Below are 22,903 nucleotides of genomic sequence, written 5' to 3'. Positions count from 1 at the left end.
GCAACATGCCCCCCAAAAACCATTTCAGCAAAATTTTCTTTCCAAAAGCTAAATGTGACTCCTTCTCTTCTGAGCATTGTAGTGCGCCAGCAGAGCATTTTATGTCCCAACATGGAGTATTTCCGTACTCAGAAGAAATGGGGTTACAAATTTTGTTGGGCATTTTCTCCCATTACCCCTTGTAAAAATGGTAAATTTTCATTAAAGTCGAATGTGTGAAATTTTTTTTTATTTTTTATTGAAAAAAAATTATTTTTCATTCACACATCCGACTTTAATGAAAAGTCGTCAAACACCTGTGAGGTGTTAAGGCTCACTGGACCCCTTGTTACTTGCCTTCAGGGGTGTAGTTTCCAAAATTGTATGCCATGCTTTTTTTTTTTTTTTTTTTTTTTGCTGTTCTGGCACATTAGGGGCTTCCTAAATGTGACATGCCCCCCAAAAACCATTTGAACAAAATTCACTCTCCAAAATCCATTGTCGCTCCTTCCCTTCTGAGCCCCCTACTGCGCCCGCCAAACACGTCACATACACATATGAGGTATTTCCTTACTCAAGAGAAATTGGGTTAAAAATTTTGGGGGGCTTTTTCTCCTATTACCCCTAGCAAAAATTTTTAAACTGGGTCTACAAGAAAATGTGAGTAAAAAATGAAGATTTTGAATTTTCTCCTTCACTTTGCTGCTATTCCTGTGAAACACCTAAAGGGTTAACAAACTTTCTGAATGTCATTTTGAATACTTTTAGGGGTGCAGTTTCTATAATGGGGTCATTTATGGGGTATTTCTAATATGAAGGCCCTTCAAATGCACTTCAAACTGAACTGGTCCCTGAAAAATTCAGATTTTGAAAATTTCATGAAAAATTTGAAAATTGCTGCTGAAATGTGAAGCCCTCTGGTGTCTTCCAAAAGTAAAAACATGTCAATTTTATGATGCAAACATAAAGTAGACATATTGTTTATGTGAATCAATAATAATAATAATTTTAATTTATTTGAATAATTTTAATTTATTTGGAATGTCTATTTTCCTTACAGAGAGCTTCAAAGTTAGAAAAATGCAAATTTTTCAGATTTTTCATGCCATTTTAGAATTTTTCACCAAGAAACAATGCAAGTATCGAGGAAAATTTACCACTAACATAAAGTAGAATATGTCACGAAAAAACACTCTCAGAATCAAATTCATAAGTAAAAGCATCCCAGAGTTATTAATGCTTAAAGTGACAGTGGTCAGATGTGCAAAAAATGGCCGGGTCCTTGAGGTGACAATGGGCTTGGTCCTTAAAGGGGTTCTCCGGCGCTAAGACATTTTATCCCCTATCCAAAGGATAGGGAATAAGATACCTGATCGCGGGGGTCCCGCAGCTGGGGACCCTGTGATCTTTCACGCAGCACCCCGTTACCATCAGCCCCCGGAGCATGTTCGCTCCGGGTCTGATGACTGCCAAACATGCTCCAGGGGTTGATGGTAACGGGGTGCTGCGTGAAAGATCACGGGGGTCCTCAGCTGTGGGACCCCCGCGATCAGGCATCTTATCCCTTATCCTTTGGATAGGTAGGAGATAAGATGTCTTAGCGCCGGAGTACCCCTTCAAGGGGTTAAAGGGGTATTTCTGTGGCAAACATTTCTGTTTTTTTTTTTTTTTAATCAACTGGTGGCAGAAAGTTAAACAGATTTGTAAATTACTTTTAGAAATCTGTATCCTTCTAGTACTTATCAGCTGCAGAGGAAGTTCTTTTCTTTTGAAATTTCTTTTCTGTTTGACCACAGTGCTCTCTGCTGACACCTCTATCCATGTCAGGAACTTTCCAGAGCGGGACAGTGGACAGAGGGTCAGCAGACAGCACTGTGGTCAGACTGAAAAGAAAGTCAAAAGGAAAAGAAGTTCCTCTATAGCATACAGCAGCTGATAAGTACTGGAAGGATTAAGATTTTTTTTTATAGAAGTCATTTACAAATCTGATTAACTTTCTGGCACCAGTTGATTTAAAAGAAAATGTTTCCACCAGAGTACCCCTTTAAGGAAACAGAGGACCCAGGTAGATCCCATTTACTTCAGTTTACTGTGCACACTGGTTTCTCCATTAGACAAAAGAAAATGGCAGCGTCCGGCTGCACGATTTTGATCAGTATTTTGATCATTTTTTGCCCAAACTAGAAGTGGGTTCAAACAAAGGTGCAAATCTTTCCATTATCGTTTTATGTCATAATGTCACCTAGATAAGAGTCCTGAGGTAGATTTGCCTACTGCAGGGTTCTGGGAAAGCTGGGTGACATGCTGGGAGTTGTAGTTGTGAAACAGCTATAAGCACCCTGGTGAGGAAACACTGTCATAGATGTTGTCACCTAGCTTAGAATGCTGAGGTGGCTTTGTCTATTGCAGGATTCTGGGAAAGCTGGGTGACATGTGACCCAGCTATACTAGAATAAGACTGGGTTCACATCACGTTTTTGCCATACTGTTTTCAATCCGTTTTTCTAAAGAAAACCGTATGAAAAAAAAAAAAACGGATGGAACAGTATGGGAAAAAGTAAACCGTATGCGTTTTTAAACTGTATACTGTTTTTAAAAGTGCATACAGTTCTGCACCGTTTTTATTTTTTTAAAACCCATACGTTTTTGAAAATTGTGACCATTTTTAATGGGAGGGGTCTTGGGTGGGGACTTTAGGAGGCAAATGCGCATGTGCAAAGTAAAAACCGTATACGGTTTCCCGTATGGAACCGTATACATGTGCGTTTACCATTGACATCCATGTTTAAAAAAAAAAAAAAAAAAAACTTATGCGGTTGCAGTACAGTTTTTAAACCGGAGACAAAACCGTGGTCAACTACGGTTTTCAGTACAGGAGAAAACCGTTTTGCAAGCAAACCGTACGCAACCGGATGCATACGGTTTTTAATTATTTGTCCATGTATACGGTTTTCAATACGGTTCCATATGTTTTCAATGATGAAAACGTATACGGGAAACGTACTTGAAAAACGTGGTGTGAACCCACCAGCTGGGTTCACATCACGTTTTTGCCATCCTGATTTCAATCAGTTTTTCTAAAGAAAACCGTATGGCAAAAAAAAAAACGGATGGAACAGTATGGGAAACAGTAAACCGTATACTGTTTTTAAACCGTATACTGTTTTTTAAAGTGCATACAGTTCTGCCCGTTTTTATAATAATAAAAAAAAAGCATAAGTTTTTGTGCAAAGTAAAAATTGTATACTGTTTCCCCTATGGAACTGTATTCATGTGCGTTTCCCATTGACATCCATGTTAAAACAAAAAAAACGTATGCGTTGCGGTCAACCACGGTTTTGACTCCGGTTTAAAAACCGTACTGCAACCGCATACGTTTTTTTTTAACATGGACGTCAATGGGAAACGCACATGTATACAGTTCCATACGGGAAACCGTATACGTTTTTTGCTTTGCACATGCGCATTTGCATCCTAAAGTCCCCACCCAAGACCCCTCCCATTAAAAATGGACAAAATTATCCAAAACGTATGTTTTTTTTTAAAAACCGAACGGAACTGTATGCACTTTTAAAAACAGTATACAGTTTAAAAACGCATACGGTTTACTTTTCCCCCCCCCCATACGGTTCCATCCGTTTTTTTGCCATACGGTTTTCTTTAGAAAAACTGATTGAAAACAGTATGGCAAAAACGTGATGTGAACCCAGCTGTGCATTCACACCACATTTTTGCAATACAGTTCCCGTATGTTTTGCATGTGAAAACCGTACGGAACCATATAGAAAACCGTATGCATTGACTCTCCATTGAAAACAGTATGCCAAATGATGCATCAGGTTGTGTCCGTTTTGCATCCTGTACGGTTTTGTCATTTTTTTCCCATACCCAAAACCATAGTCTACCACGGTTTTTGGTCCGGGTGAAAAACTATTAAACCGTATTAAACCGTGTACACGTTTTTTTTAACATGGGAGTCAATGGGAACCGTACAGAACTGTATGTGCGTACGGTTCCATCCGGTTTGCACCATACGGTTTTTGACTTTGCACAGTTTTCTTTTCTTGGAATTTCAATCAAACAAATGAAACTTTATTCATAATGGAGTGAAAAGTTAAAAATGTATTCGCTTTTTCTTTAAAAAAACGGATGCAACCGGACATCATTTTCTAAACCGTATACGGTTTTTAACTGTATACGGGTTAAAATTTGTACACACGTTTTGATACAGTTTAGGCTGGGTTCACACTACGTTTTTCAACTACGGTTCCCGCATACGTTTTCTATCAAAAACCGTATGGGGAAAAACGGATGGAACTGTATGGGAAAAAGTAAACCGTATGCGTTTTTAAACAGTATACTGTTTTTAAAAGTGCATAAAGTTCCGTCTGTTTTTATAGAAAAAAAAAACATACGTTTTTGAAAATTGTGTCCATTTTTAATGGGAGGGGTCTTGGGTGGGGACTTTAGGATGCAAATGCGCATGTGCAAAGTAAAAACGTATACGTCTTTCCTGTATGGAACCGTATTTATGTGCGTTTCCCATTGACGTCCATGTTAAAAAAAACTTAAGCGGTTGCAGTACGGTTTTTAAACCAGAGTCAAAACTGTGGTTGACCACGATTTTGTCTCCGGTTTAAAAACCGTACTGCAACCGCTTACGTTTTTTTTTAACATGGACGTCAATGGGAAACGCACATGTATACGGTTCCATACGGGAGAAACGTATACGTTTTCACTTTGCACATCCGCATTTGAATCCTAAAGTCCCCACCCAAGACCCCTCCCATTAAAAATGGACAACATTTTCAAAAACGTATGGGTTTTTTAAAAAATAAAAACTGATGGAACTGTATGCACTTTTAAAAACAGTATACTGTTTAAAAACGCATACGGTTTACTTTTTTTTCCCATACTGTTCCATCCGTTTTTTTTGCCATACGGTTTTCTTTAGAAGAACAGATTGAAAACAGTATGGCAAAAACGTGATGTGAACCCAGCTAGTCGGGTTTTGAGGAATCAGTTTTTCATCAAAAACCTTATATGGGAACTGTATTGCAAAAACGTGGTGTGAACCCAGCTAGTCGGGTTTTGAGGAATCAGTTTTTCATCAAAAACCTTATACGGGAACTGTATTGCAAAAACGTGGTGTGAATGCTCAGTGAGGAGCGAGGCTGCACGGTGTACTGCAAGGCTGCTGGGAGTTGTAGTTCTCCACAGCTGCATAAAAGCGTCCCCTGAGGTAACCACCACATTCATTTAGTGCAGTGTTTTCCAACCGGGGTGCCTCCAGCTCTTGCAAAACTACAACTCCCAGCATGCCCGGACAGCCTTCGGCTGTCCGGGCATGCTGGGAGTTGTAGTTTTGCAACAGCTGGAGGCACATCGGTTGGGAAACACTGATTTAGAGTAAGCCCAGGGACTACGAGTCCCGGGATGCTTTGCGGAAGGACCGACACATTCCAGAGCTCCTGTCCAAAACTTCTCTCTCTAACTTCTTGAAGCTCGGCCTTCCCGGGCGTCACAAGGAAGAGAGTGTCTCCTGATTGGTAGAGGCCCCCACCGCTCGTGCCGGGGGGTGGGGGGGTTTAGTAGAGTATTGGGGGAGGGGACAGAACCCCCCAGTCAGTTGTGAACAGAGAGAGAATTCAGTGTCACTGAGCCGCTGCACGGGGGAGACTGAGGGAGACAGAGCCCGGGGCAGGAGGGCATATAGGCTGGCATGTGTGGGCATCCCGGGAATAGGGAAGTCGTATAGCAGAGGGGAAGTTGGCATACATGGGCATCATAGGAAAGTAGAGATGGAGGGGATCTCTGCATAATACAGGTCCCACCACATTACTTCCATTCAAACCCTGATAGCAGTGATCCTGAGACATCACCTAATCCCTGCACAGGACTGGTCCAGACAATAAGATGACAAGGTTGTGCTCCTAAGACCTCCTGCTGCTGGTGGGTATCGGGGGGCGCTGAGCTGTCACCAGGTCACCCATCATCCCCTTGGGCAGGGTCCTAGTGGCCACATTTTGGGGATGGGGTCATTGGTGCAGATTTTGTTTGTGTGGCATGTGTTTTCCGGTGCCCATGCTTTGGTACCTTTGTCAGATTTCTACCCATTTGGCCAAAAAAAGGGCGACTCGGTGACCCGCAGGCAGGATGACGGCGGATCTGGACTACTACCCATCTCCAGAGCCTTTACGTTCTTCGGAGACAAGCACAGCGGGCTTTATGTGAGTATAGTACTACTCTTCTCATCATTGTCCAAATCTGCAGGCTGCAGCCAGTAGACTACTACTCTCGGCAAACTCTAAGACATCGCTCTCCAACCTGTGGCTCGACAGCTGGTTCAGAACTATAACTCCCAGCATGGTGGGACAGCCAAAAGCTGTCCGTTCGTGATGGGAGTTGTAGTTTTGCAACAGCTGGAGATCCAAAGACTGGGGAATGCTTCTCTAAGGGCACGTTGGAAGTGGTAGTCCTAAAGTAGCTGAGAAAAACTTAGGTTGGAGAAGGTTTTTCCCAAATGGTGTGCCTCCAGCTGTTGCAAAACTACAACTCTTAGCATGCCTATGGCTGTCCGGGCATGCTAGGAGTTGTCGTTTTGTAACAGCTGGAGGCACACTGGTTGGGAAACACTGCTGGACTATGAAAGCATGCTGGAAGTTGTAGTTTTACAAAAGCTGGACAGCCGCCACTTATTGCTAACATGAATACAAATGTGTAAAAACCATCCACTGAACAGTAGTCGGTGGAGCTATGTAAGTGTTTCCTAACCAGGGTGCCTCCAGCTGTTGCAAAACTACAACTCCCAGCATGCCCGGACAGCCAAAGGCTGTCCGGGCATGCTGGGAGTTGTAGTTTTGCAACAGCTGGAGGCACCCTGGTTTGGAAACAGTAACATTGCCACACTGACCCAAACAATGGAAATGATGCTTTCAAAAATAAAAGAAACCAGGCGGAATCCGATGGTTCTTGTGAATAAAATAATCATTCGCTGCTTGTAGTCTCAGAATCCTTATTCCGACGCTATATTCATATTGGATTTGTTGCGGATTTGGTGGAGATTCCCCTAGTTAACGTCAATAAGAGTGTGTTCACACCTTCAGGTTTATAATTGCAATTATGTCACCTAGATTGGAGTCCTGAGGTAGATTTGTCTATTGCAGGGTTCTGGGAAAGATGGGTGACAGGCTGGGAGTTGTAGTTTTGAAACAGCTGGAGGCACCCTGGCTGGGAAACACTCCTAAGGGTTGTCACCTAGCCTAGAGACCTGAGATGGCTTTGTCTATTGGAGGGATCTAGGAAAGCTGGGTGACATGCTGGGAGTTGTAGTTTCGAAACAGCTGGAGGCACCCTGGCTGGGAAACACTCATAAGGGTTGTCACCTAGATTAAAGTCCTGAGGTAGATTTGCCTACTGCAGGGTTCTGGGAAAGCTGGGCAACAGGCTGGGAGTTGTAGTTTTGAAACAGCTGGAGGCACCCTGGCTGGGAAACACTCATAAGGGTTGTCACCTAGATTAAAGTCCTGAGGTAGATTTGCCTACTGCAGGGTTCTGGGAAAGCTGGGCAACAGGCTGGGAGTTGTAGTTTTGAAACAGCTGGAGGCACCCTGGCTGGGAAACACTCCTAAGGGTTGTCACCTAGCCTAGAGTCCTGAGATGGCTTTGTCTATTGTAGGGATCTGGGAAAGCTGGGTGACATGCTGGGAGTTGTAGCTTTGAAACAGCTGGAGGCACCCTGGCTGGGAAACACTCCTAAGGGTTGTCACCTAGCCTAGAGTTCTGAGAAGGCTTTGTCTATTGTAGGGATCTGGGAAAGCTGGGAGACATGCTGGGAGTTGTAGTTTCGAAACAGCTGGAGGCACCCTGGCTGGGAAACACTCCTAAGGGTTGTCACCTAGCTTAGAGTCCTGAGAAGGCTTTGTCTATTGCAGGATTCTGGGAAAGCTGGGTAAAATGTGACCCAGCTATACTAGAATAAGACAGGGCAGAGGGATGCCAGTCAGTGAGGAGCGAGGCTGCACGGTGCACTCAGTGTTTCTCCTGCTGCAAGGATGCTGGGAGTTGTAGTTCTCCACAGCTGCATAAAAGCGTCCCCTGAGGTAAGTATAAGAGTGTGTTCACACCTTCACCTTCATAATTGCAATTATTTAATTCAACACCAGGAACAAGATCAAGAATGCAGGACACATATAAAGGAAAGGCTGAGACGTCTCCTATTCTCAGATCCATTCCTGGCTTTGTAGTCAATAATTGCCATTAAAATCCTGAAGGTGTGAACACAGCCCAAGTAAGTTATACGCTGCAGTAATTCCGCAACCATTGCACAGCAAATCCGCTATCAATCCGCTATCAATCCGCTATATGTCAACATATCCTCAGGCTAGGTATTCACAGACTAGGTATTTTTCCGGCAACTTTGCCTTTGGGGGAAAATTGCGTTTTTCTCCTTTGGCAGTTTTTCCTGTTCCTGAACCCCCCAGCACCCCTAAGCCCCCCCCCCGTCCATTTTTTTTCTAAATAAGAAAGAAATAGGTAAAAATGCCAGGAAAAAAATCCCAATGCAAAACCCACATTGCGTATTTTTTTATGTTTTCTTATTTTTTTAATCTCCTATAGACTTCTTAGATTCCATAGGAAAAAACCGCCATAGTTTCAACATGCTGCCATTCTGAAAAAGACCACTGAGCCTAATAACACTGAAAAACACCAAAGAGCAGTGCAAAAGATGCCAAAGACAAAAACACCAAGAGGGTATGGCATTTCATAAATCCCTATTGACTGGCGGCTAACATCTGGCCGCTGCGTTTTTTGAGTGGAAACTTCAATGTTCACATGACGGAATTTCCGCAATTCAGCAAAAAATCTGTACAGCAAAGTTTGCTAAACGGAATCGCGCAATTGCTGTGGAATGGTGGCGGAATTTCTGTGTTCCCTAAACTCAGAATTCTGCTGAAATTCAAACCCCATTGAGTTCGATGGGATTCTGCCCGCAATTTCGTAAAATTTAAAGATAGGTTTTCTGTCGCAGAAATTCCCCTGTGTAAATGACACAGCGCAATCCCTTTAAACATAATGGGCTTTGAATTTTGTCGGGATTTCGCATTGGAAATTCTGCTGTGTGAACAAAGCCTCACGGTCAGTTCACATGTCCTTATTTTTGCTGCAGGTTTTGCTGCCCATTGTCAGTCAGTGGGCAGCAAAATCGACAAGTGTGAACTGACCCTTAAAGGGGTACCCTAGTGGAAAACAATTTTTTTTAAATCAACTGTTGCCACAACGTTAAACAGATTTGTAAATTACTTTTTAAAAATCTTAATCCTTCCAGTACTTAGCAGCTGCTGTCTGCTCCAGAGGAAGTTGAGTTGTTCTTTTCTGTCTGACCACACTGCTCTCTGCTGACACTGCTCTTCGTGTCAGGAACTGTCCTGAGTAGAAATAAAATTGCTATGGGGATTTGATCCTACTCTGGACAGTTCCTGGCATGGACAGAGGTGTCAGCAGAGAGCACTGTGGTCAGACTGAAAAGAAATTCAAAAAGAAAAGAATTTCCTCTGTAGCATACAGCAGCTGATAAGTACATTTATTTATTTTTGAATTTCTTTTCTGTCTGACCACAGTGCTCTCTGCTGACTCCTCTGTCCATGCCAGGAACTGTCCAGAGTAGAAGCAAATCCTCATAGCAAATTTTTCCTACTCTGGACAGTTCCTGACACGAACAGAAGTGTCAGCAGAGAGCACTGTGGGCAGACTGAAATTAAATGAAAAAAGAAATGAATTTCCTCTGTAGCATACAGCAGCTGATAAGTACTGGAAGGATTAATATTTTTAAATAGAAGTAATTTACAAACCTGTTTAACTTTTACGACACCTGTCGATTTAAAAAAAAAAATTCCCCTCCGGAATACCCCTTTAAAAATGCTTTTAGAAATAGCAAAATCTTTAAAGGGCTTCTCTAGGGAGATAGATGGTTCCAGTTAGAGATGAGCGATCTTACAGTAAATTTGATTCGTCACGAACTTCTCGGCTCGGCAGTTGATGACTTTTCCGGCATAAATTAGTTCAGCTTTCCGGTGCTCCGGTGGGCTGGAAAAGGTGGATACAGTCCGAGGAGACTCTTTCCTAGGAATGTATCCACCTTTTCCAGCCCACCGGAGCACCTGAAGGCTGAACTAATTTATGCAGGAAAAGTCATCAACTGCCGAGCCGAGAAGTTTGTGACGAATCGAATTTACTGTAAGTTCGCTCATATCTAGTTCCAGTGACAAATGGATAAAATGTGCTGCCTGCGGGGAGGAGCACTCCCCGGTTTACTCATCAATCATGCACTCGGAGGGCATACTTACACATAGTGCCCGCTTCCTTCCCTTTGGCAGCCGTGGCCATTGCTTTACCAGAGGGGATATGTTTAACCCACTATTAGCCACCAGCTGTTAGAAGCTTTTAAGAGGGAAGATCAATATTTTCTTCAGCCTCTATAAACACATACATTGCAGGATGGAGAAGAAGGAAGAAAAGAGGCTTTGGCCGCGTAAGCGTGAGATTTTGGCCATGCACCGCTAGAAGGAGATAGCCCTGAAAGCCATATTCATATGTCTGCGTTCGCTTAACCTTCCGCTTATTTGCCCCCATAAATCATGAATAAAAAACAAACATTTCAACCCTTTAAATGTTTGAGCAGGATTTATATAGAAGAAAAAAAAAATGTAAAAGCCAAATTTTCTGTAATTTTTTATGGGGAGATAAATATAACATTTGACGGTTTGCTGACTGCAGGGCTCACACATTTTTTGGGACGCTGTACTGTTTTAAAGGACTTTGTAAAACTCCGAGTAACATAACGCGAAATCTTTTGGCGCTGTTCCAATTTTGTCATTTATCAATTGATGTATGAGCGTAGATCCGTAAGCCTGGACCGCTGCCTGCAGTGCAGGATCACAGTCACCGAATCACTGTTTCCCAACCAAGGTGCCTTCAGCTGTTGCAAAACTACAACTCCCAGCATGCCCGGACAGCCGAAGGCTGTCCGGGCATGCTGGGAGTTTTAGTTTTACAATAGCTTGAGGCACCCTGGTTGTGAAACAGTGCCTAAACTCATGGTCATAGCTCATGGACCTCACCTGAGGTTATCCTATAAAATAGCCCAATTATATGGCAACTAAAAAAGGAAATCCCTTCTAAGGCTGGGTTCACACTACGTTTTTCAACTACGGTTACTGCATACGTTTTCTATCAAAAACCCTATGGGAAAAAAACGGATGGAACAGTATGGGAAAAAGTAAACCGTATGTGTTTTTAAACAGTATACTTTAAAAGTGCATACAGTTCCGTCAGTTTTTATAGAAAAAAAAACATATGTTTTTGAAAATTTTGTCCATTTTTAATGGGAGGGGTCTTGGGTGGGGACTTTAGGATTCAAATGCGCATGTGCAAAGTAAAAACATATACGTTTTTCCCGTATGGAATCGTATACATGTGCGTTTCCCATTGACATCCATGTTTAAAAAAAACGTATGCGGTTGAGTCAAAACCGTGGTTGACCATGATTTTGTATACGGTTCCATACGGGAAAAACTTATACGTTTTTACTTTGCGCATTTGAATCCTAAAGTCCCCACCGAAGACCCCTCCCATTAAAAATGGACAAAATTTTCAAAAACATATGGGTTTTTTTTCCTATAAAAACTGACGGAACTGTATGCACTTTTAAAAACAGTATACTGTTTAAAAACGCATACGGTTTACTTTTTCCCATACTGTTCCATCCGATTTTTTCCCATACGGTTTTTGATAGAAAACGTATGCGGGAACCGTAGTTGAAAAACGTAGTGTGAACCCAGCCTAAGGGTGCATTCACACGCTAGTAACTAGCAACGGGTTTCCCGCTGCAGAAAACCCGCTGTGAGTTACGCTACCATTCATCTGAATGGGTCCGCGGACAGTCCGCAAATCTGACACTATTGTGGACTGTCTGTGATCCCCTTTAAATCAATGGTAGCGTAACTCGCAGCGGGCAACCCGCTGCTAGAAATAGCGCGTGAACACACCCTAAATATTGTTTGGTGCACCCTGATCTCTTCTGTTATGTAAGTAAATGCTTGTTTTCTTCATGAATAACAATTCTGGACTATCTTTTGTTAGGGACTGTTCACATCACATTTTTTTTTCTAGATGTTTAACCTATACATCAGGTTATTGTGTATGTTAAATGGTGGCTGTGACTTAAAGGGGTACTCCCGTGGAAAACTTTTTTTTTTAAATCAACTGGTGCCAGAAAGTTAAAAAACAGATTTGTAAATCACTTCTATTAAAAATCCTAATCCTTCCAGTACTTTTTAGGGGCTGTATACTAAAGAGAAATCCAAAAAAGAAATGCATTTCCTCTGATGTCATGACCACAGCGCTCTCTGCTGACCTCTGCTGTCCCTTTTAGGAACTGTCCAGAACAGGAGAAAATCCCCATAGCAAACATATGCTGCTCTGGACAGTTCCTAAAAGGGACAGCAGAGGTCAGCAGAGTGCACTGTGGTCATGACATCAGAGGAAATGCATTTCTTTTTTGGATTTCTCTTTAGTATACAGCCCCTAAAAAGTACTGGAAGGATTAAGATTTTTAATAGAAGTGATTTACAAATCTGTTTAACTTTCTGGCACCAGTTGATTTAAAAAAAAAAAGTTTTCCACGGGAGTACCCCTTTAAAGGGGTTCTCCTGGGAAAGAAAAATGTTTTAAAATTAACTGGTGCCAGAAAGTTATATGAATATTTGTAAATTACTTATTTTAAAGGGTACCTCTCATCAAAAAAACTTTTGATATATTATAGATTAATGTATGCAGAATAACTTTACAATTGCATGTTATTAAAAAATATGCTTCTTTCTATTTAATTTTCCACTTTGAAGAAATGACCACTAGGGGTCTCCCTACCAGTCCTGGCAGCAAGCATTTCAGACTCATGCTGGAGTCCTAAACACTACGAGCTGCCAGTCTGCTTTGTTCACAGAGGTGAACAAAGCAGGCTGGCAGCTCTGAGTGTTTAGGACTCCAGCATGAGTCAGAAATGCTTGCTGACAGGACTGATCGAGAAAAATACAATAGAAAGAAGCATATTTTTCATTAACATGCTATTGGAAAGTTATTCAACATTCATTAATCTAAAATATATCAAAAGTTTATTTGATGAGAGGTACCCTTTAAAAAATATTAAACCTTCCTGTACTTAGCTGCTGTATGCTCCAGAGAAAGTTGTGTAGTTCTTTTCTGTCTGACCACAGTGCTCTCTGCTGACACCTCTGTCCTTCTCAGGAACTGTCCAGAGAAGGAGAGGATTACTATGGAAATTTTCTCATGCTCTGGACAGTTCCTGACACAGACAGATAAGTACTGGAATAGAAGTAATTTACATGTCTGTATAACTTTCTGGCACCAGTTGATTTGAAAACTTTTTTTCAACTGGAGTACCCCTTTAAAGAGTACCTGTCGCCAAATAAACTGTTCTAAACTAACTCAGGCTATGTTCCCTAACTACTCCTAACACCCCCTCCCATCCTTAAAAACAATTCAGAGCTTTAAAAAGCTGTGTATCATACCATTCTTCTTGCACACATAGTGCAATCTCCCAGCAGGAGAAAGTGGGCGTTTCCAAACGGGCATGACATCATTGAAGCCTGCTGGGGATCACTTTCGTCCACACAGTCTAGATCTGTGAAACGTGTCAATGGCTGAAAGAACCGACCAATCAGAATGGACATTCACTGGTAAACACCTGTATTACTGAAGTCCATGCACTGTCTGACTGTCTGGTAGCGCCCCTTACAGTACAGGGAGGTATTACATGTTCTGTACTATTCTTTACCTGTGCCAGGGTTAGCTGCTCCTTTGGACACCAGGACGGTTCCATTTTACTTTTTTAGGACATTGTGTGAACTGTACAGGACCCTGAAGAAGCTCCTGTCCTCTACATAGACAGTGATTTACAGCTCCCAGCAGATCTTTATTACTTATATATGTAAGGATTTGCTTTATCTGTATTAGTTATCTACTTTATTATTGTTTAATCCTCACTTTTTACTATTTTTGGATGACATTTTGGGGCTTCAGAACCAATTACCATAGATTTCCATAGAGTTTTGGTCTTAACATACAATGGTTCCAATATACAATGGTCATCCTGGAACCAATTAATATTGTAACTTGAGGGCCCTCTGTTTAACCGTTTTGCTTAGCTCAGCATTCTGGGGAATTTTATTTTTGAACATGACTGGTTTCCTAAAGTGCATTTACAGGATGCAGTAACGGTTGTTGCTTGCATTAACAAACCACACTGTAAAGCGAATGTCCACCCTGAAATGCTATTATTTTATTGTAATCTAAGGGCAACAATTCTGACCAGTTTCATACCATTATTTGTGGAGATCTTAGGACTGTGCACAGCACAGTGTTGTACTGTCTTATTTAAAGTGTACCTATGCTTTCTTACAACTCATAGAGACATGTCAGAAGATGCGATCAATGAAGGTCTGGCTGCGGAGACCCCCACTGATCACTAGACTGAAGGGAAAGAAGTGCTCACTTGAGCGCAATGTTCCTTAATTTTTGCTTGGTGGCATTTGGAAAGCTGAGTGCAGTGAAAATCTATGAGCTTCTCACTCAGTACACTGGAATTTTTTTTATTTCTTTTTAATGTTTTTTGGGAGGGGAGGTGACCAATAAATACATAATTGCAGGTTGGATATTTAAAAGGGTGTAACACACACGTTTCAGAAGACAGGCACACCGATGGATGTGGATCCGCTGGACCTGTGTGGCAGATGACTCTGACCATACCAGGGAGTGGAGTCTAAGGTGCCGCTGGGTTTCACCAGAGCCCACCGCAAAGCGGGATGGACTTGGGCTGCAGGCGGCACGCAGGTCGCTACCCCTGACACGGCTCGACCACACAGGCAGCTGAGGAGATGCGAGGCACAGGAGGGATAAGGCAGCTCATAGTCAGCATAGCAGAAGGTCAGGGCAGGAGGCACAGTAGTGTAGTCAGGACGTAGCAGGAGGTCAGTAGGCAGGCAGCAGAGGAGCAAGGTCAGGTTACAGAGCAAAGGATCAGATACACGGCAAGGCAACTCTCAGGAATGCTTTCTCTCAGGCACAAGGCAACAAAGATCCGTCAGGGAAGTGTGGGAGGAGGAGGAATTTATCAATGAGCCACAGGTGAATTACACTAATGGGAGCAGAGAGGCCGAGGCGGGGGCAGGAGAAGCACCTGGTGAGTGATGGACTGGGATTCGCATGCAGGCATGTCCCGCAATGCGAATCCCAGCCCCGCTGGCAGCAGCAGGTAACGGGACCATGCGCTCACAGCCAGCTTGTTCGGCCAGAGCGCATAATGTAACGAAGGGGTTGTTCTTCGAAAAGGATATTTCTAAAAACAATATGTCAGAGTGCTGCTCACTGGCCAAGGCTGGGCACCACTGCGGCCAGTGATGTAAAGTATGGGGCCCCAGCTCCATAGAAGTGAAGTTGACCAGAGACTGGGTGCGCAAGACATTGCCGCTCAGCCAATTACTGGCGCACCAGTGTCCCACCTCAGTCAGTGATTGGCTGATTGGCGCTCTGACATATTTGGCCCCAGGAAGTGGAGCATGGCAGAGATTGGGAGCAACGATATCAGAGGCTATGGAGAGCAAATAATAAGGAATTATAGGAGGCGGCCAGGGCATGTTTTTTAAACCGGAAACCCTTTTAAAGCAATCTGTAGATATATAGTTAATTCAACCCTAACCCGCCCCCTTATGCGAGGATGTGTTTTTTGTCTGAAGTCCCATACAAGTCTATAGGACTTTCAGTACATCTCCTGATTGTGTTATTCTCGGACTGCTAAGATTGCCCAGGACTTTCAAACATATTGCCAACTGTACGGCAGGGACATAGCATGATAAGTGTTAGGACTGGATACGAGTTCGGGATATGAGGACCTGATGTGATGACGTTATATGAGGTGGGGATAGGAGGTGGGGATAGGAGGTGGGGATAGGAGGTGGGGATAGGAGGTCGGGATAGGAGGACGGGATATGAGGATGGGATATGAGGTAGGAATAGGAGGACAGGATATGAGGTCAGGATATGAGGTTGGGATATAAAGACGAGAGCGTAATTGTTGCTTTTTCACTCCCACAAGGTTTAGGTTCAAAGACAGTAAGTTCCAGCATTATTTATTGAAACTTAGTACAGATGTTACTTATATGTCAACTAAACATGTAGTAAAGTTAAATTAACCCTAAACTACCCACGAGGGTGGAGGTTTTTCTCTGAAGTTTTGTGCAAGTCTATTGAACTTCTTGTACATCTTCTGATTGCATTACTCTTGGGCTGCAGAGATTGTCTGGGATGTTTAAACATCCTGCTGACTGTCCAGCAGATGCAGAGAATAATAAGTGTGAGAGACGGGATATGAGGACAAGATATGAGAACATAACATGAGGTTGGGATATGAGGAAATGATATGAGGTCAGAATATGAGAATGGGACATGAGGACAAGATATGAGGATGAGAGTGTTAGATATGAGGATGATACTGTTGCTTTTCCTCTCCCACAAGGTTTAGGTAGGAAGACCGGGCAACACTGTGTACAGTCATGGCCGTAAATGTTGGCCCCCCTGATATTTTTCTAGAAAATGAAGTATTTCTCAAAGGATTGCAGTAACACATGTTTTGCTATAAACATGTTTATTCCCTTTGTGTGTATTGGAACTAAACCAAAAAAGGGAGGGAAAAAAAGCAAATTGGACATAATGTCACACCAAACTCCAAAAATGGTCTGGACAAAATTATTGGCACCCTTAACTTAATATTTGGTTGCACCCCCTTTGGAAAAAATAACTGAAATCATTGGCTTCCTATAACCATCAATAAGCTTCTTACACCTCTCAGACGGAATGTTGGACCACTCTTCCTTTGCAAACTGCTCCAGGTCTCTCTTATTGGAAGGCGCTTTTTCCCAACAGCAATTTTAAGATCTCTCCACAGGTGTTCAATGGGATTTAGATCTGGACTCATTGCTGCCTCTTCAGAACTCTCCAGCGCTTTGTCATCCATTTCTGGGTGCTTTTTAACCCCTTAACGACCATGGACGTATATTTACGTCCTTGGCCAGCTCCCGTGAAATAACGCGTGGTCACGCGGTGACCCCGCGTCATATCGGGTTGGTCCCGGCATGTATCTGAAGCCGAGGCTAATAGTGCGTGGCAGCGATCGCGGTGCCGCGCACTATTAACCCTTTAGACGCGGCAAAAATTAGCCCCCATACTGCCCCATACGCGGTGAAATAAAATAGTTATAGGGGTCAGAAGATGACAATTTTAAACGTATACATTTTTCTGCATGTAGTTATGATTTTTTACATAAGTATGACAAAATCAAACCTATATAAGTAGGGTATCATTTTAATCGTATGGACCTACAGAATGAAGATAAGGTGTCATTTTTACTGAAATATGCACTGCGTAGAAACGGAAGCCCCCAAAAGTTACAAAATGGTGTTTTTTCTTCAATTTCGTCACAAAATGATTTTTTTTCCGTTTCACCGTAGATTTGGATTTTTAGGTGCAAAATTGAAAGGGTTATGATTTTTAAAAGATGAGGAGGAAAAAACTAAAGTGCAAAAACTGAAAAACCCATGGTCCTTAACCCCTTAACGACGCAGGACGTATATTTACGTCCTGCGCCGGCTCCCGCGATATGAAGCGGGATCGCGCCGCGATCCCGCATCATATCGCGTCGGTCCCGGCGCTAATCAACGGCCGGGACCCGCGGCTAATACCACACATCGCCGATCGCGGCGATGTGCGGTATTAACCCTTTAGAAGCGGCGGTCAAAGCTGACCGCCGCTTCTAAAGTGAAAGTGAAAGTGACCCGGCTGCTCAGTCGGGCTGTTCGGGACCGCCGCGGTGAAATCGCGGCGTCCCGAACAGCTGATCGGACACCGGGAGGGCTCTTACCTGCCTCCCCGGTGTCCGATCGACGAATGACTGCTCCGTGCCTGAGATCCAGGCAGGAGCAGTCAAGCGCCGATAATGCTGATCACAGGCGTGTTAATGCACGCCAGTGATCAGCATTAGAGATCAGTGTGTGCAGTGTTATAGGTCCCTATGGGACCTATAACACTGCAAAAAAAATGTAAAAAAAAAGTGTTAATAAAGGTCATTTAACCCCTTCCCTAATAAAAGTTTGAATCACCCCCCTTTTCCCATAAAAAAAATAAAACAGTGTAAAAAAAATAAAAAATAAACATATGTGGTATCGCCGCGTGCGTAAATGTCCGAACTATAAAAATATATCATTAATTAAGCCGTACGGTCAATGGCGTACGCGCAAAAAAATTCCAAAGTCCAAAAAAGCGTATTTTGGTCACTTTTTATATAATTAAAAAATGAATAAAAAGTGATCAAAAAGTCCGATCAAAATAAAAATCATACCGATAAAAACTTCAGATCACGGCGCAAAAAATGAGTCCTCATACCACCCCATACGTGGAAAAATAAAAAAGTTATAGGGGTCAGAAGATGACATTTTTAAACGTATAAATTTTCCTGCATGTAGTTATGATTTTTTCCAGAAGTGCGACAAAATCAAACCTATATAAGTAGGGTATCATTTTAACCGTATGGACCTACAGAATAATGATAAGGTGTAATTTTTACCGAAATATGCACTGCGTAGAAACGAAAGCCCCCAAAAGTTACAAAATGGCGTTTTTTTTTCGATTTTGTCGCACAATGATTTTTTTTTCCGTTTCGCTGTGCATTTTTGGGTAAAATGACTAATGTCACTGCAAAGTAGAATTGGCGACGCAAAAAATAAGCCATAATATGGATTTTTAGGTGGAAAATTGAAAGGGTTATGATTTTTAAAAGGTAAGGAGGAAAAAACGAAAGTGCAAAAACGGAAAAACCCTGAGTCCTTAAGGGGTTAAGGGGTTGACATATGTTTGGGGTCATTGTCCTGCTGGAAGACCCAAGATCTCGGACGCAAACCCAGCTTTCTGACATTAGGCTGTAAAGTGTGACCCAAAATCCGTTGGTAATTCTAAGATTTCATGATGTCTTGTACACATTCAATTCACCCAGTACCAGAGGCAGGAAAACAACCCCAAAACATAATTGAACCTCCACCATATGTCACTGTAGGTACTGTGCTCTTTTCTTTGTAGGCCTCATTCCGTTTTTTGGTAAACAGTAGAACGATGTGCTTTACCAAAAAGCTCTATCTTGGTCTCATCTGTCCACAAGACATTTTCCCAGAAGGATTTTGGCTTATTCAAGTTCATTTTGGCAAAATGTAGTCTTGCTTTTTTATGTCTCTGTCAGCAGGGGAGGGGGTCCTCCTGGGTCTTTTGCCATAGCATTTCATTTCATTTAAATGTTGATGGATAGTTTGCACTGACACTGATGCTCCCTGAGCCTGCAGGACAGCTTGAATATCTTTGGAACTTGTTTGGGGCTGCTTATCCACCATTCGGACTATCCTGTGTTTACACCTTGCATCAATTTTTCTCTTCCATCCACATCCTGGGAGATTATCTACAGTGCCATGGATTGCTAACTTCTTGATAATGTTGCGCACTGTGGACAAAGGCAAATCTAGATCTCTGGAGATGGACTTGTAACCTTGAGATTGTTGATATTTTTCCACAATTTTGGTTCTCAAGTCATCAGATAGTTCTCTTCTCCTCTTTCTGTTGTCCATGCTTAGTGTGGCACACACAGACACACAATGCAAAGACTAAGTGAACTTCTCTCCTTTGTATCTGCTTTCAGGTGTGATTTTTATATTGCCCACACCTGTTACTTTCCCCAGGTGAGTGTAAAGGAGCATCACATGCTTGAAACAATCTTATTTTTCCACAATTTTGAAAGGGTGCCAATAATTTTGTCTAGCCCATTTTTGGAGTTTGGTGTGACATTATGTCCAATTTGCTTTTTTTCCTCCCTTTTTTTGGTTTAGTTCCAATACACACAAAGGGAATAAACATGTGTATAGCAAAACATGTGTTACTGCAATCCTTTTCTGTGAGAAATACTTCATTTTCTTGAAACATTTTAGGGGTGCCAACATTAACTTCCATGACTGTATATTATAAATGAAGTTCAATGATAAAACAGTTTACAATAAGCTTATTTGCTCCCTCTAGTGGTGACTGCAGTTAAGAATCTATTTATCCTGAACTTTAGGTTTATGCAGGAGATTTTGAGCTCTGTATAAAAAACAAAAAAACAAAAAAAAAAAAAAAAAAACTGTTGTGTCCACTGCAATGTTCCATTAACACATTTACACAGAACAACCTGAAAAATATGATGGTAAAGGGAGGACAGCCTGATTAAATACACTGGGTTATATTGTGGGTGAACAGGAGTCCAAAGAGGGGTCACTTACTTAAATATGTCCAGTAGGTCCTAAGATATGTCCCCCAGAAGATCCTCTGCTAAATTCAGTGAATGACATGCAGGGGTCGGGGCTTCGCTGACTCAATTTACATATTCACTGTCTGTGACTCCACATCCTAGTGAAGTGAAGTCACGAAGCCCCACCCCCTGTGAAGCCCCGCCCCCTGTGCGCAATTCACTGAATTCAGCAGAGGATCTTCTGGGGGACATATCTTAGGACCTACTGGACATGTTTAAGTAAGTGACCCCTCCTTGGACTCCTGTTTACCCACAATATAACCAAGTGTATTGGGTTTAGTGTGGGTGAACAGGCTGACAGTTTTCCTTTAAAGCGTACCCATCAGATCCAACAAAAACACATTTTTGTAATATATCACTCAGTACCTAATCCTGACCATGTACATGTACTTTTTATGTGTCTAGCACCTTTATTTATTTTTTTATTACACTTTTAGTTTCGCTCACTAGTCTGAATTCCTCTCAGATGGAGGGGGCGTGGTCTCACTGTGCAGGTCTCCGCCCCCTCCCTCAGTATGCTGTCTGCTCACATCTCCCCTAGCATTAGCAAAACTACAACTCCCAGCTTGTCCTCACTGACAGTAGTGGGACACAAGCTGACAGTGGGAGGATTTTTCCTCCTGTTGTGAGCCCTGCGCTCACAGCTGTCAATCAAGGAAGTGTGTCCATGACATAGGTGATGATGCATGGACACAGCAGGACTAGTATGTGTCCAAGCAGGCAGGGGGGGGCAGTTGTTTGACTGGCTTTCTCAGTATGATATACTGAACATTTTCTAATGAAAGCAATTGCAAAACCTATTGGTTATACATGCTTTACAACATATCAAAAGTTTTTGTATCTGACAGTGCCCATTTAATGTAAATTGGTATGTATAGATTATTGAGCACTGTTGCAAAAAAAACAAAAAAAAAAAAAAAAAAAACAAGTAAAAGGTATTTCTATAAATATAACATAGGCCTGTATGAAAGGTCATTTTCATTGGCTATATATTCTTCAGATGACTTTGGGGATGTATATTGGTCATTCGGTTTTACTCTGCTCAGTCCTGTTGTGTCCTCCGGCCTAATAATCAGATAAAAGTAAATTTGATCATTAATGAATGAATCTTCTCATACAATGACTATATGGCATGTAATTCTCTCCCTGCCTATATTCTGCTGACTTGTCGTAATGTAGTGGGCGTGCTGTGGAGGTATAATAGCGTTCTCAGGGATCCCTGGACATTGTAGTTCTACTACATCTGCTGAGCTCAGCCTTGAGGATTAGCTGTGTGGAGTGACTTGTCAAATTTTAAGAAATCCCAAAGTCAAGGAGTTTGATTTGTTGCAACATCCTGAGACTCAGCAGTTTTTTGTTTTTTTTGTTCGTGTTCTGTTTTAGTCATGGCTCCGTGCTGTGCACAGTGGAATAATATACCCTGGAGATATGAAGGGTTAAAGCCGCTGTTCCAGAGAAGAGAGGAGGATGGAGAATAGTGGGTGGAGAGGAGCAGGGTCTTCTCCATTTGACCTTATTCTTAAACAATTTCTACAGCTTATGCAACAATGTATAAAACAAACTATTCCACTGAAAACAATTTGTACAGATTATGCAACGCAGGTCTCTGTAGTTTATTTTTCCCCTTTACTATTTTTTTTTTTTATTTTTTTTTTTTTAAGAATAGACTATTTAATTCCTTGGAGTGAGTAGAACTCAATCCAGATATAAATGATGTAGAGGATCTACTAAGTGCTTGGTTAGAAACACATACAGTGATCCCTCAACTTACAATGACCTCAACATACAATAGTTTCAACATACAATGTTTTTTCTGGACCATTGTAACTTGAAACCAGACTCTACATACAATGTACAGACAGTCCAGATCTGTGAAATGTGTCACAACTGGAAGAATTGACCAATCAGAATTGGCATTTTACTGGTAAATCACCTGTATTACTGAAGTGCATGCACTGACTGGCTTTCTGGTAGCGCCCCCTACAGTACAGGGAGGAACTACAAGTTCTGTACTACTACTTACCTGTGCCAGGGTTAGTTGCTCCTTTGGACACCAAGTAAGGGCGGCTCCATTTGGGACACTGTGTGTACTGTATAGGACCCTGAAGAACAATTGTTTCCCAACCAGGGTGCCTCCAGTTGTTGCAAAACTACAACTCCCAGCATGCCCGGACAGCCAACGGCTGTCCGGGCATGCTGGAAGTTGCAGTTTTGCAACAGCTGGAGGCACCCTGGTTGGGAAACACTGACATAGACAGTGATTACAGCTCCCAGCAGATCTTTCTTACTTTTATATATAAGGACTTGTTTTATCTGTATTAGTTATCTACTTATTTTTCTTTAATCCTCACTTTTTCCTATTTTTGGATGACATTTTGGTGGCTTCAGAACCAATTACCAGGTTTCCATAGAATTATGGTCTCAACATACAATGGTTTCAACATATAATGGTCGTCCTGGAACCAATTA

The 22,903-nt window shown here is 42.2% G+C and overlaps 1 protein-coding gene across 7 annotated transcripts in view; it reads left to right on the top strand.

Moving 5' to 3' along the window:
• The first annotated feature begins 5,497 nt into the window (after positions 1 to 5,497).
• Positions 5,498 to 22,903, top strand: part of SNED1 (sushi, nidogen and EGF like domains 1) — a 180,943-nt gene continuing 163,537 nt past the window's right edge. For 4 of the 7 annotated variants that reach the window (XR_008891054.1, XR_008891053.1, XR_008891051.1 and 1 more), the window contains exon 1: positions 5,499 to 6,209. Coding sequence is in view for 3 of the 7 variants with exons in the window: in XM_056564682.1 (XP_056420657.1) it covers positions 6,012 to 6,209 (198 nt within the window). In the remaining 4 variants the exon portion in view is untranslated. Of the gene's footprint in view, positions 6,210 to 22,903 lie in introns of all 7 variants that reach the window. The other 3 variants (XR_008891052.1, XM_056564683.1, XM_056564684.1) reach the window with 1 other exon arrangement.

Source organism: Hyla sarda, chromosome 3 (genome assembly GCF_029499605.1).
Source record: "Hyla sarda isolate aHylSar1 chromosome 3, aHylSar1.hap1, whole genome shotgun sequence".
In the NCBI taxonomy this organism is placed as follows: domain Eukaryota; kingdom Metazoa; phylum Chordata; class Amphibia; order Anura; family Hylidae; genus Hyla; species Hyla sarda.
This window is presented reverse-complemented; position numbering and strand designations above follow the sequence as displayed.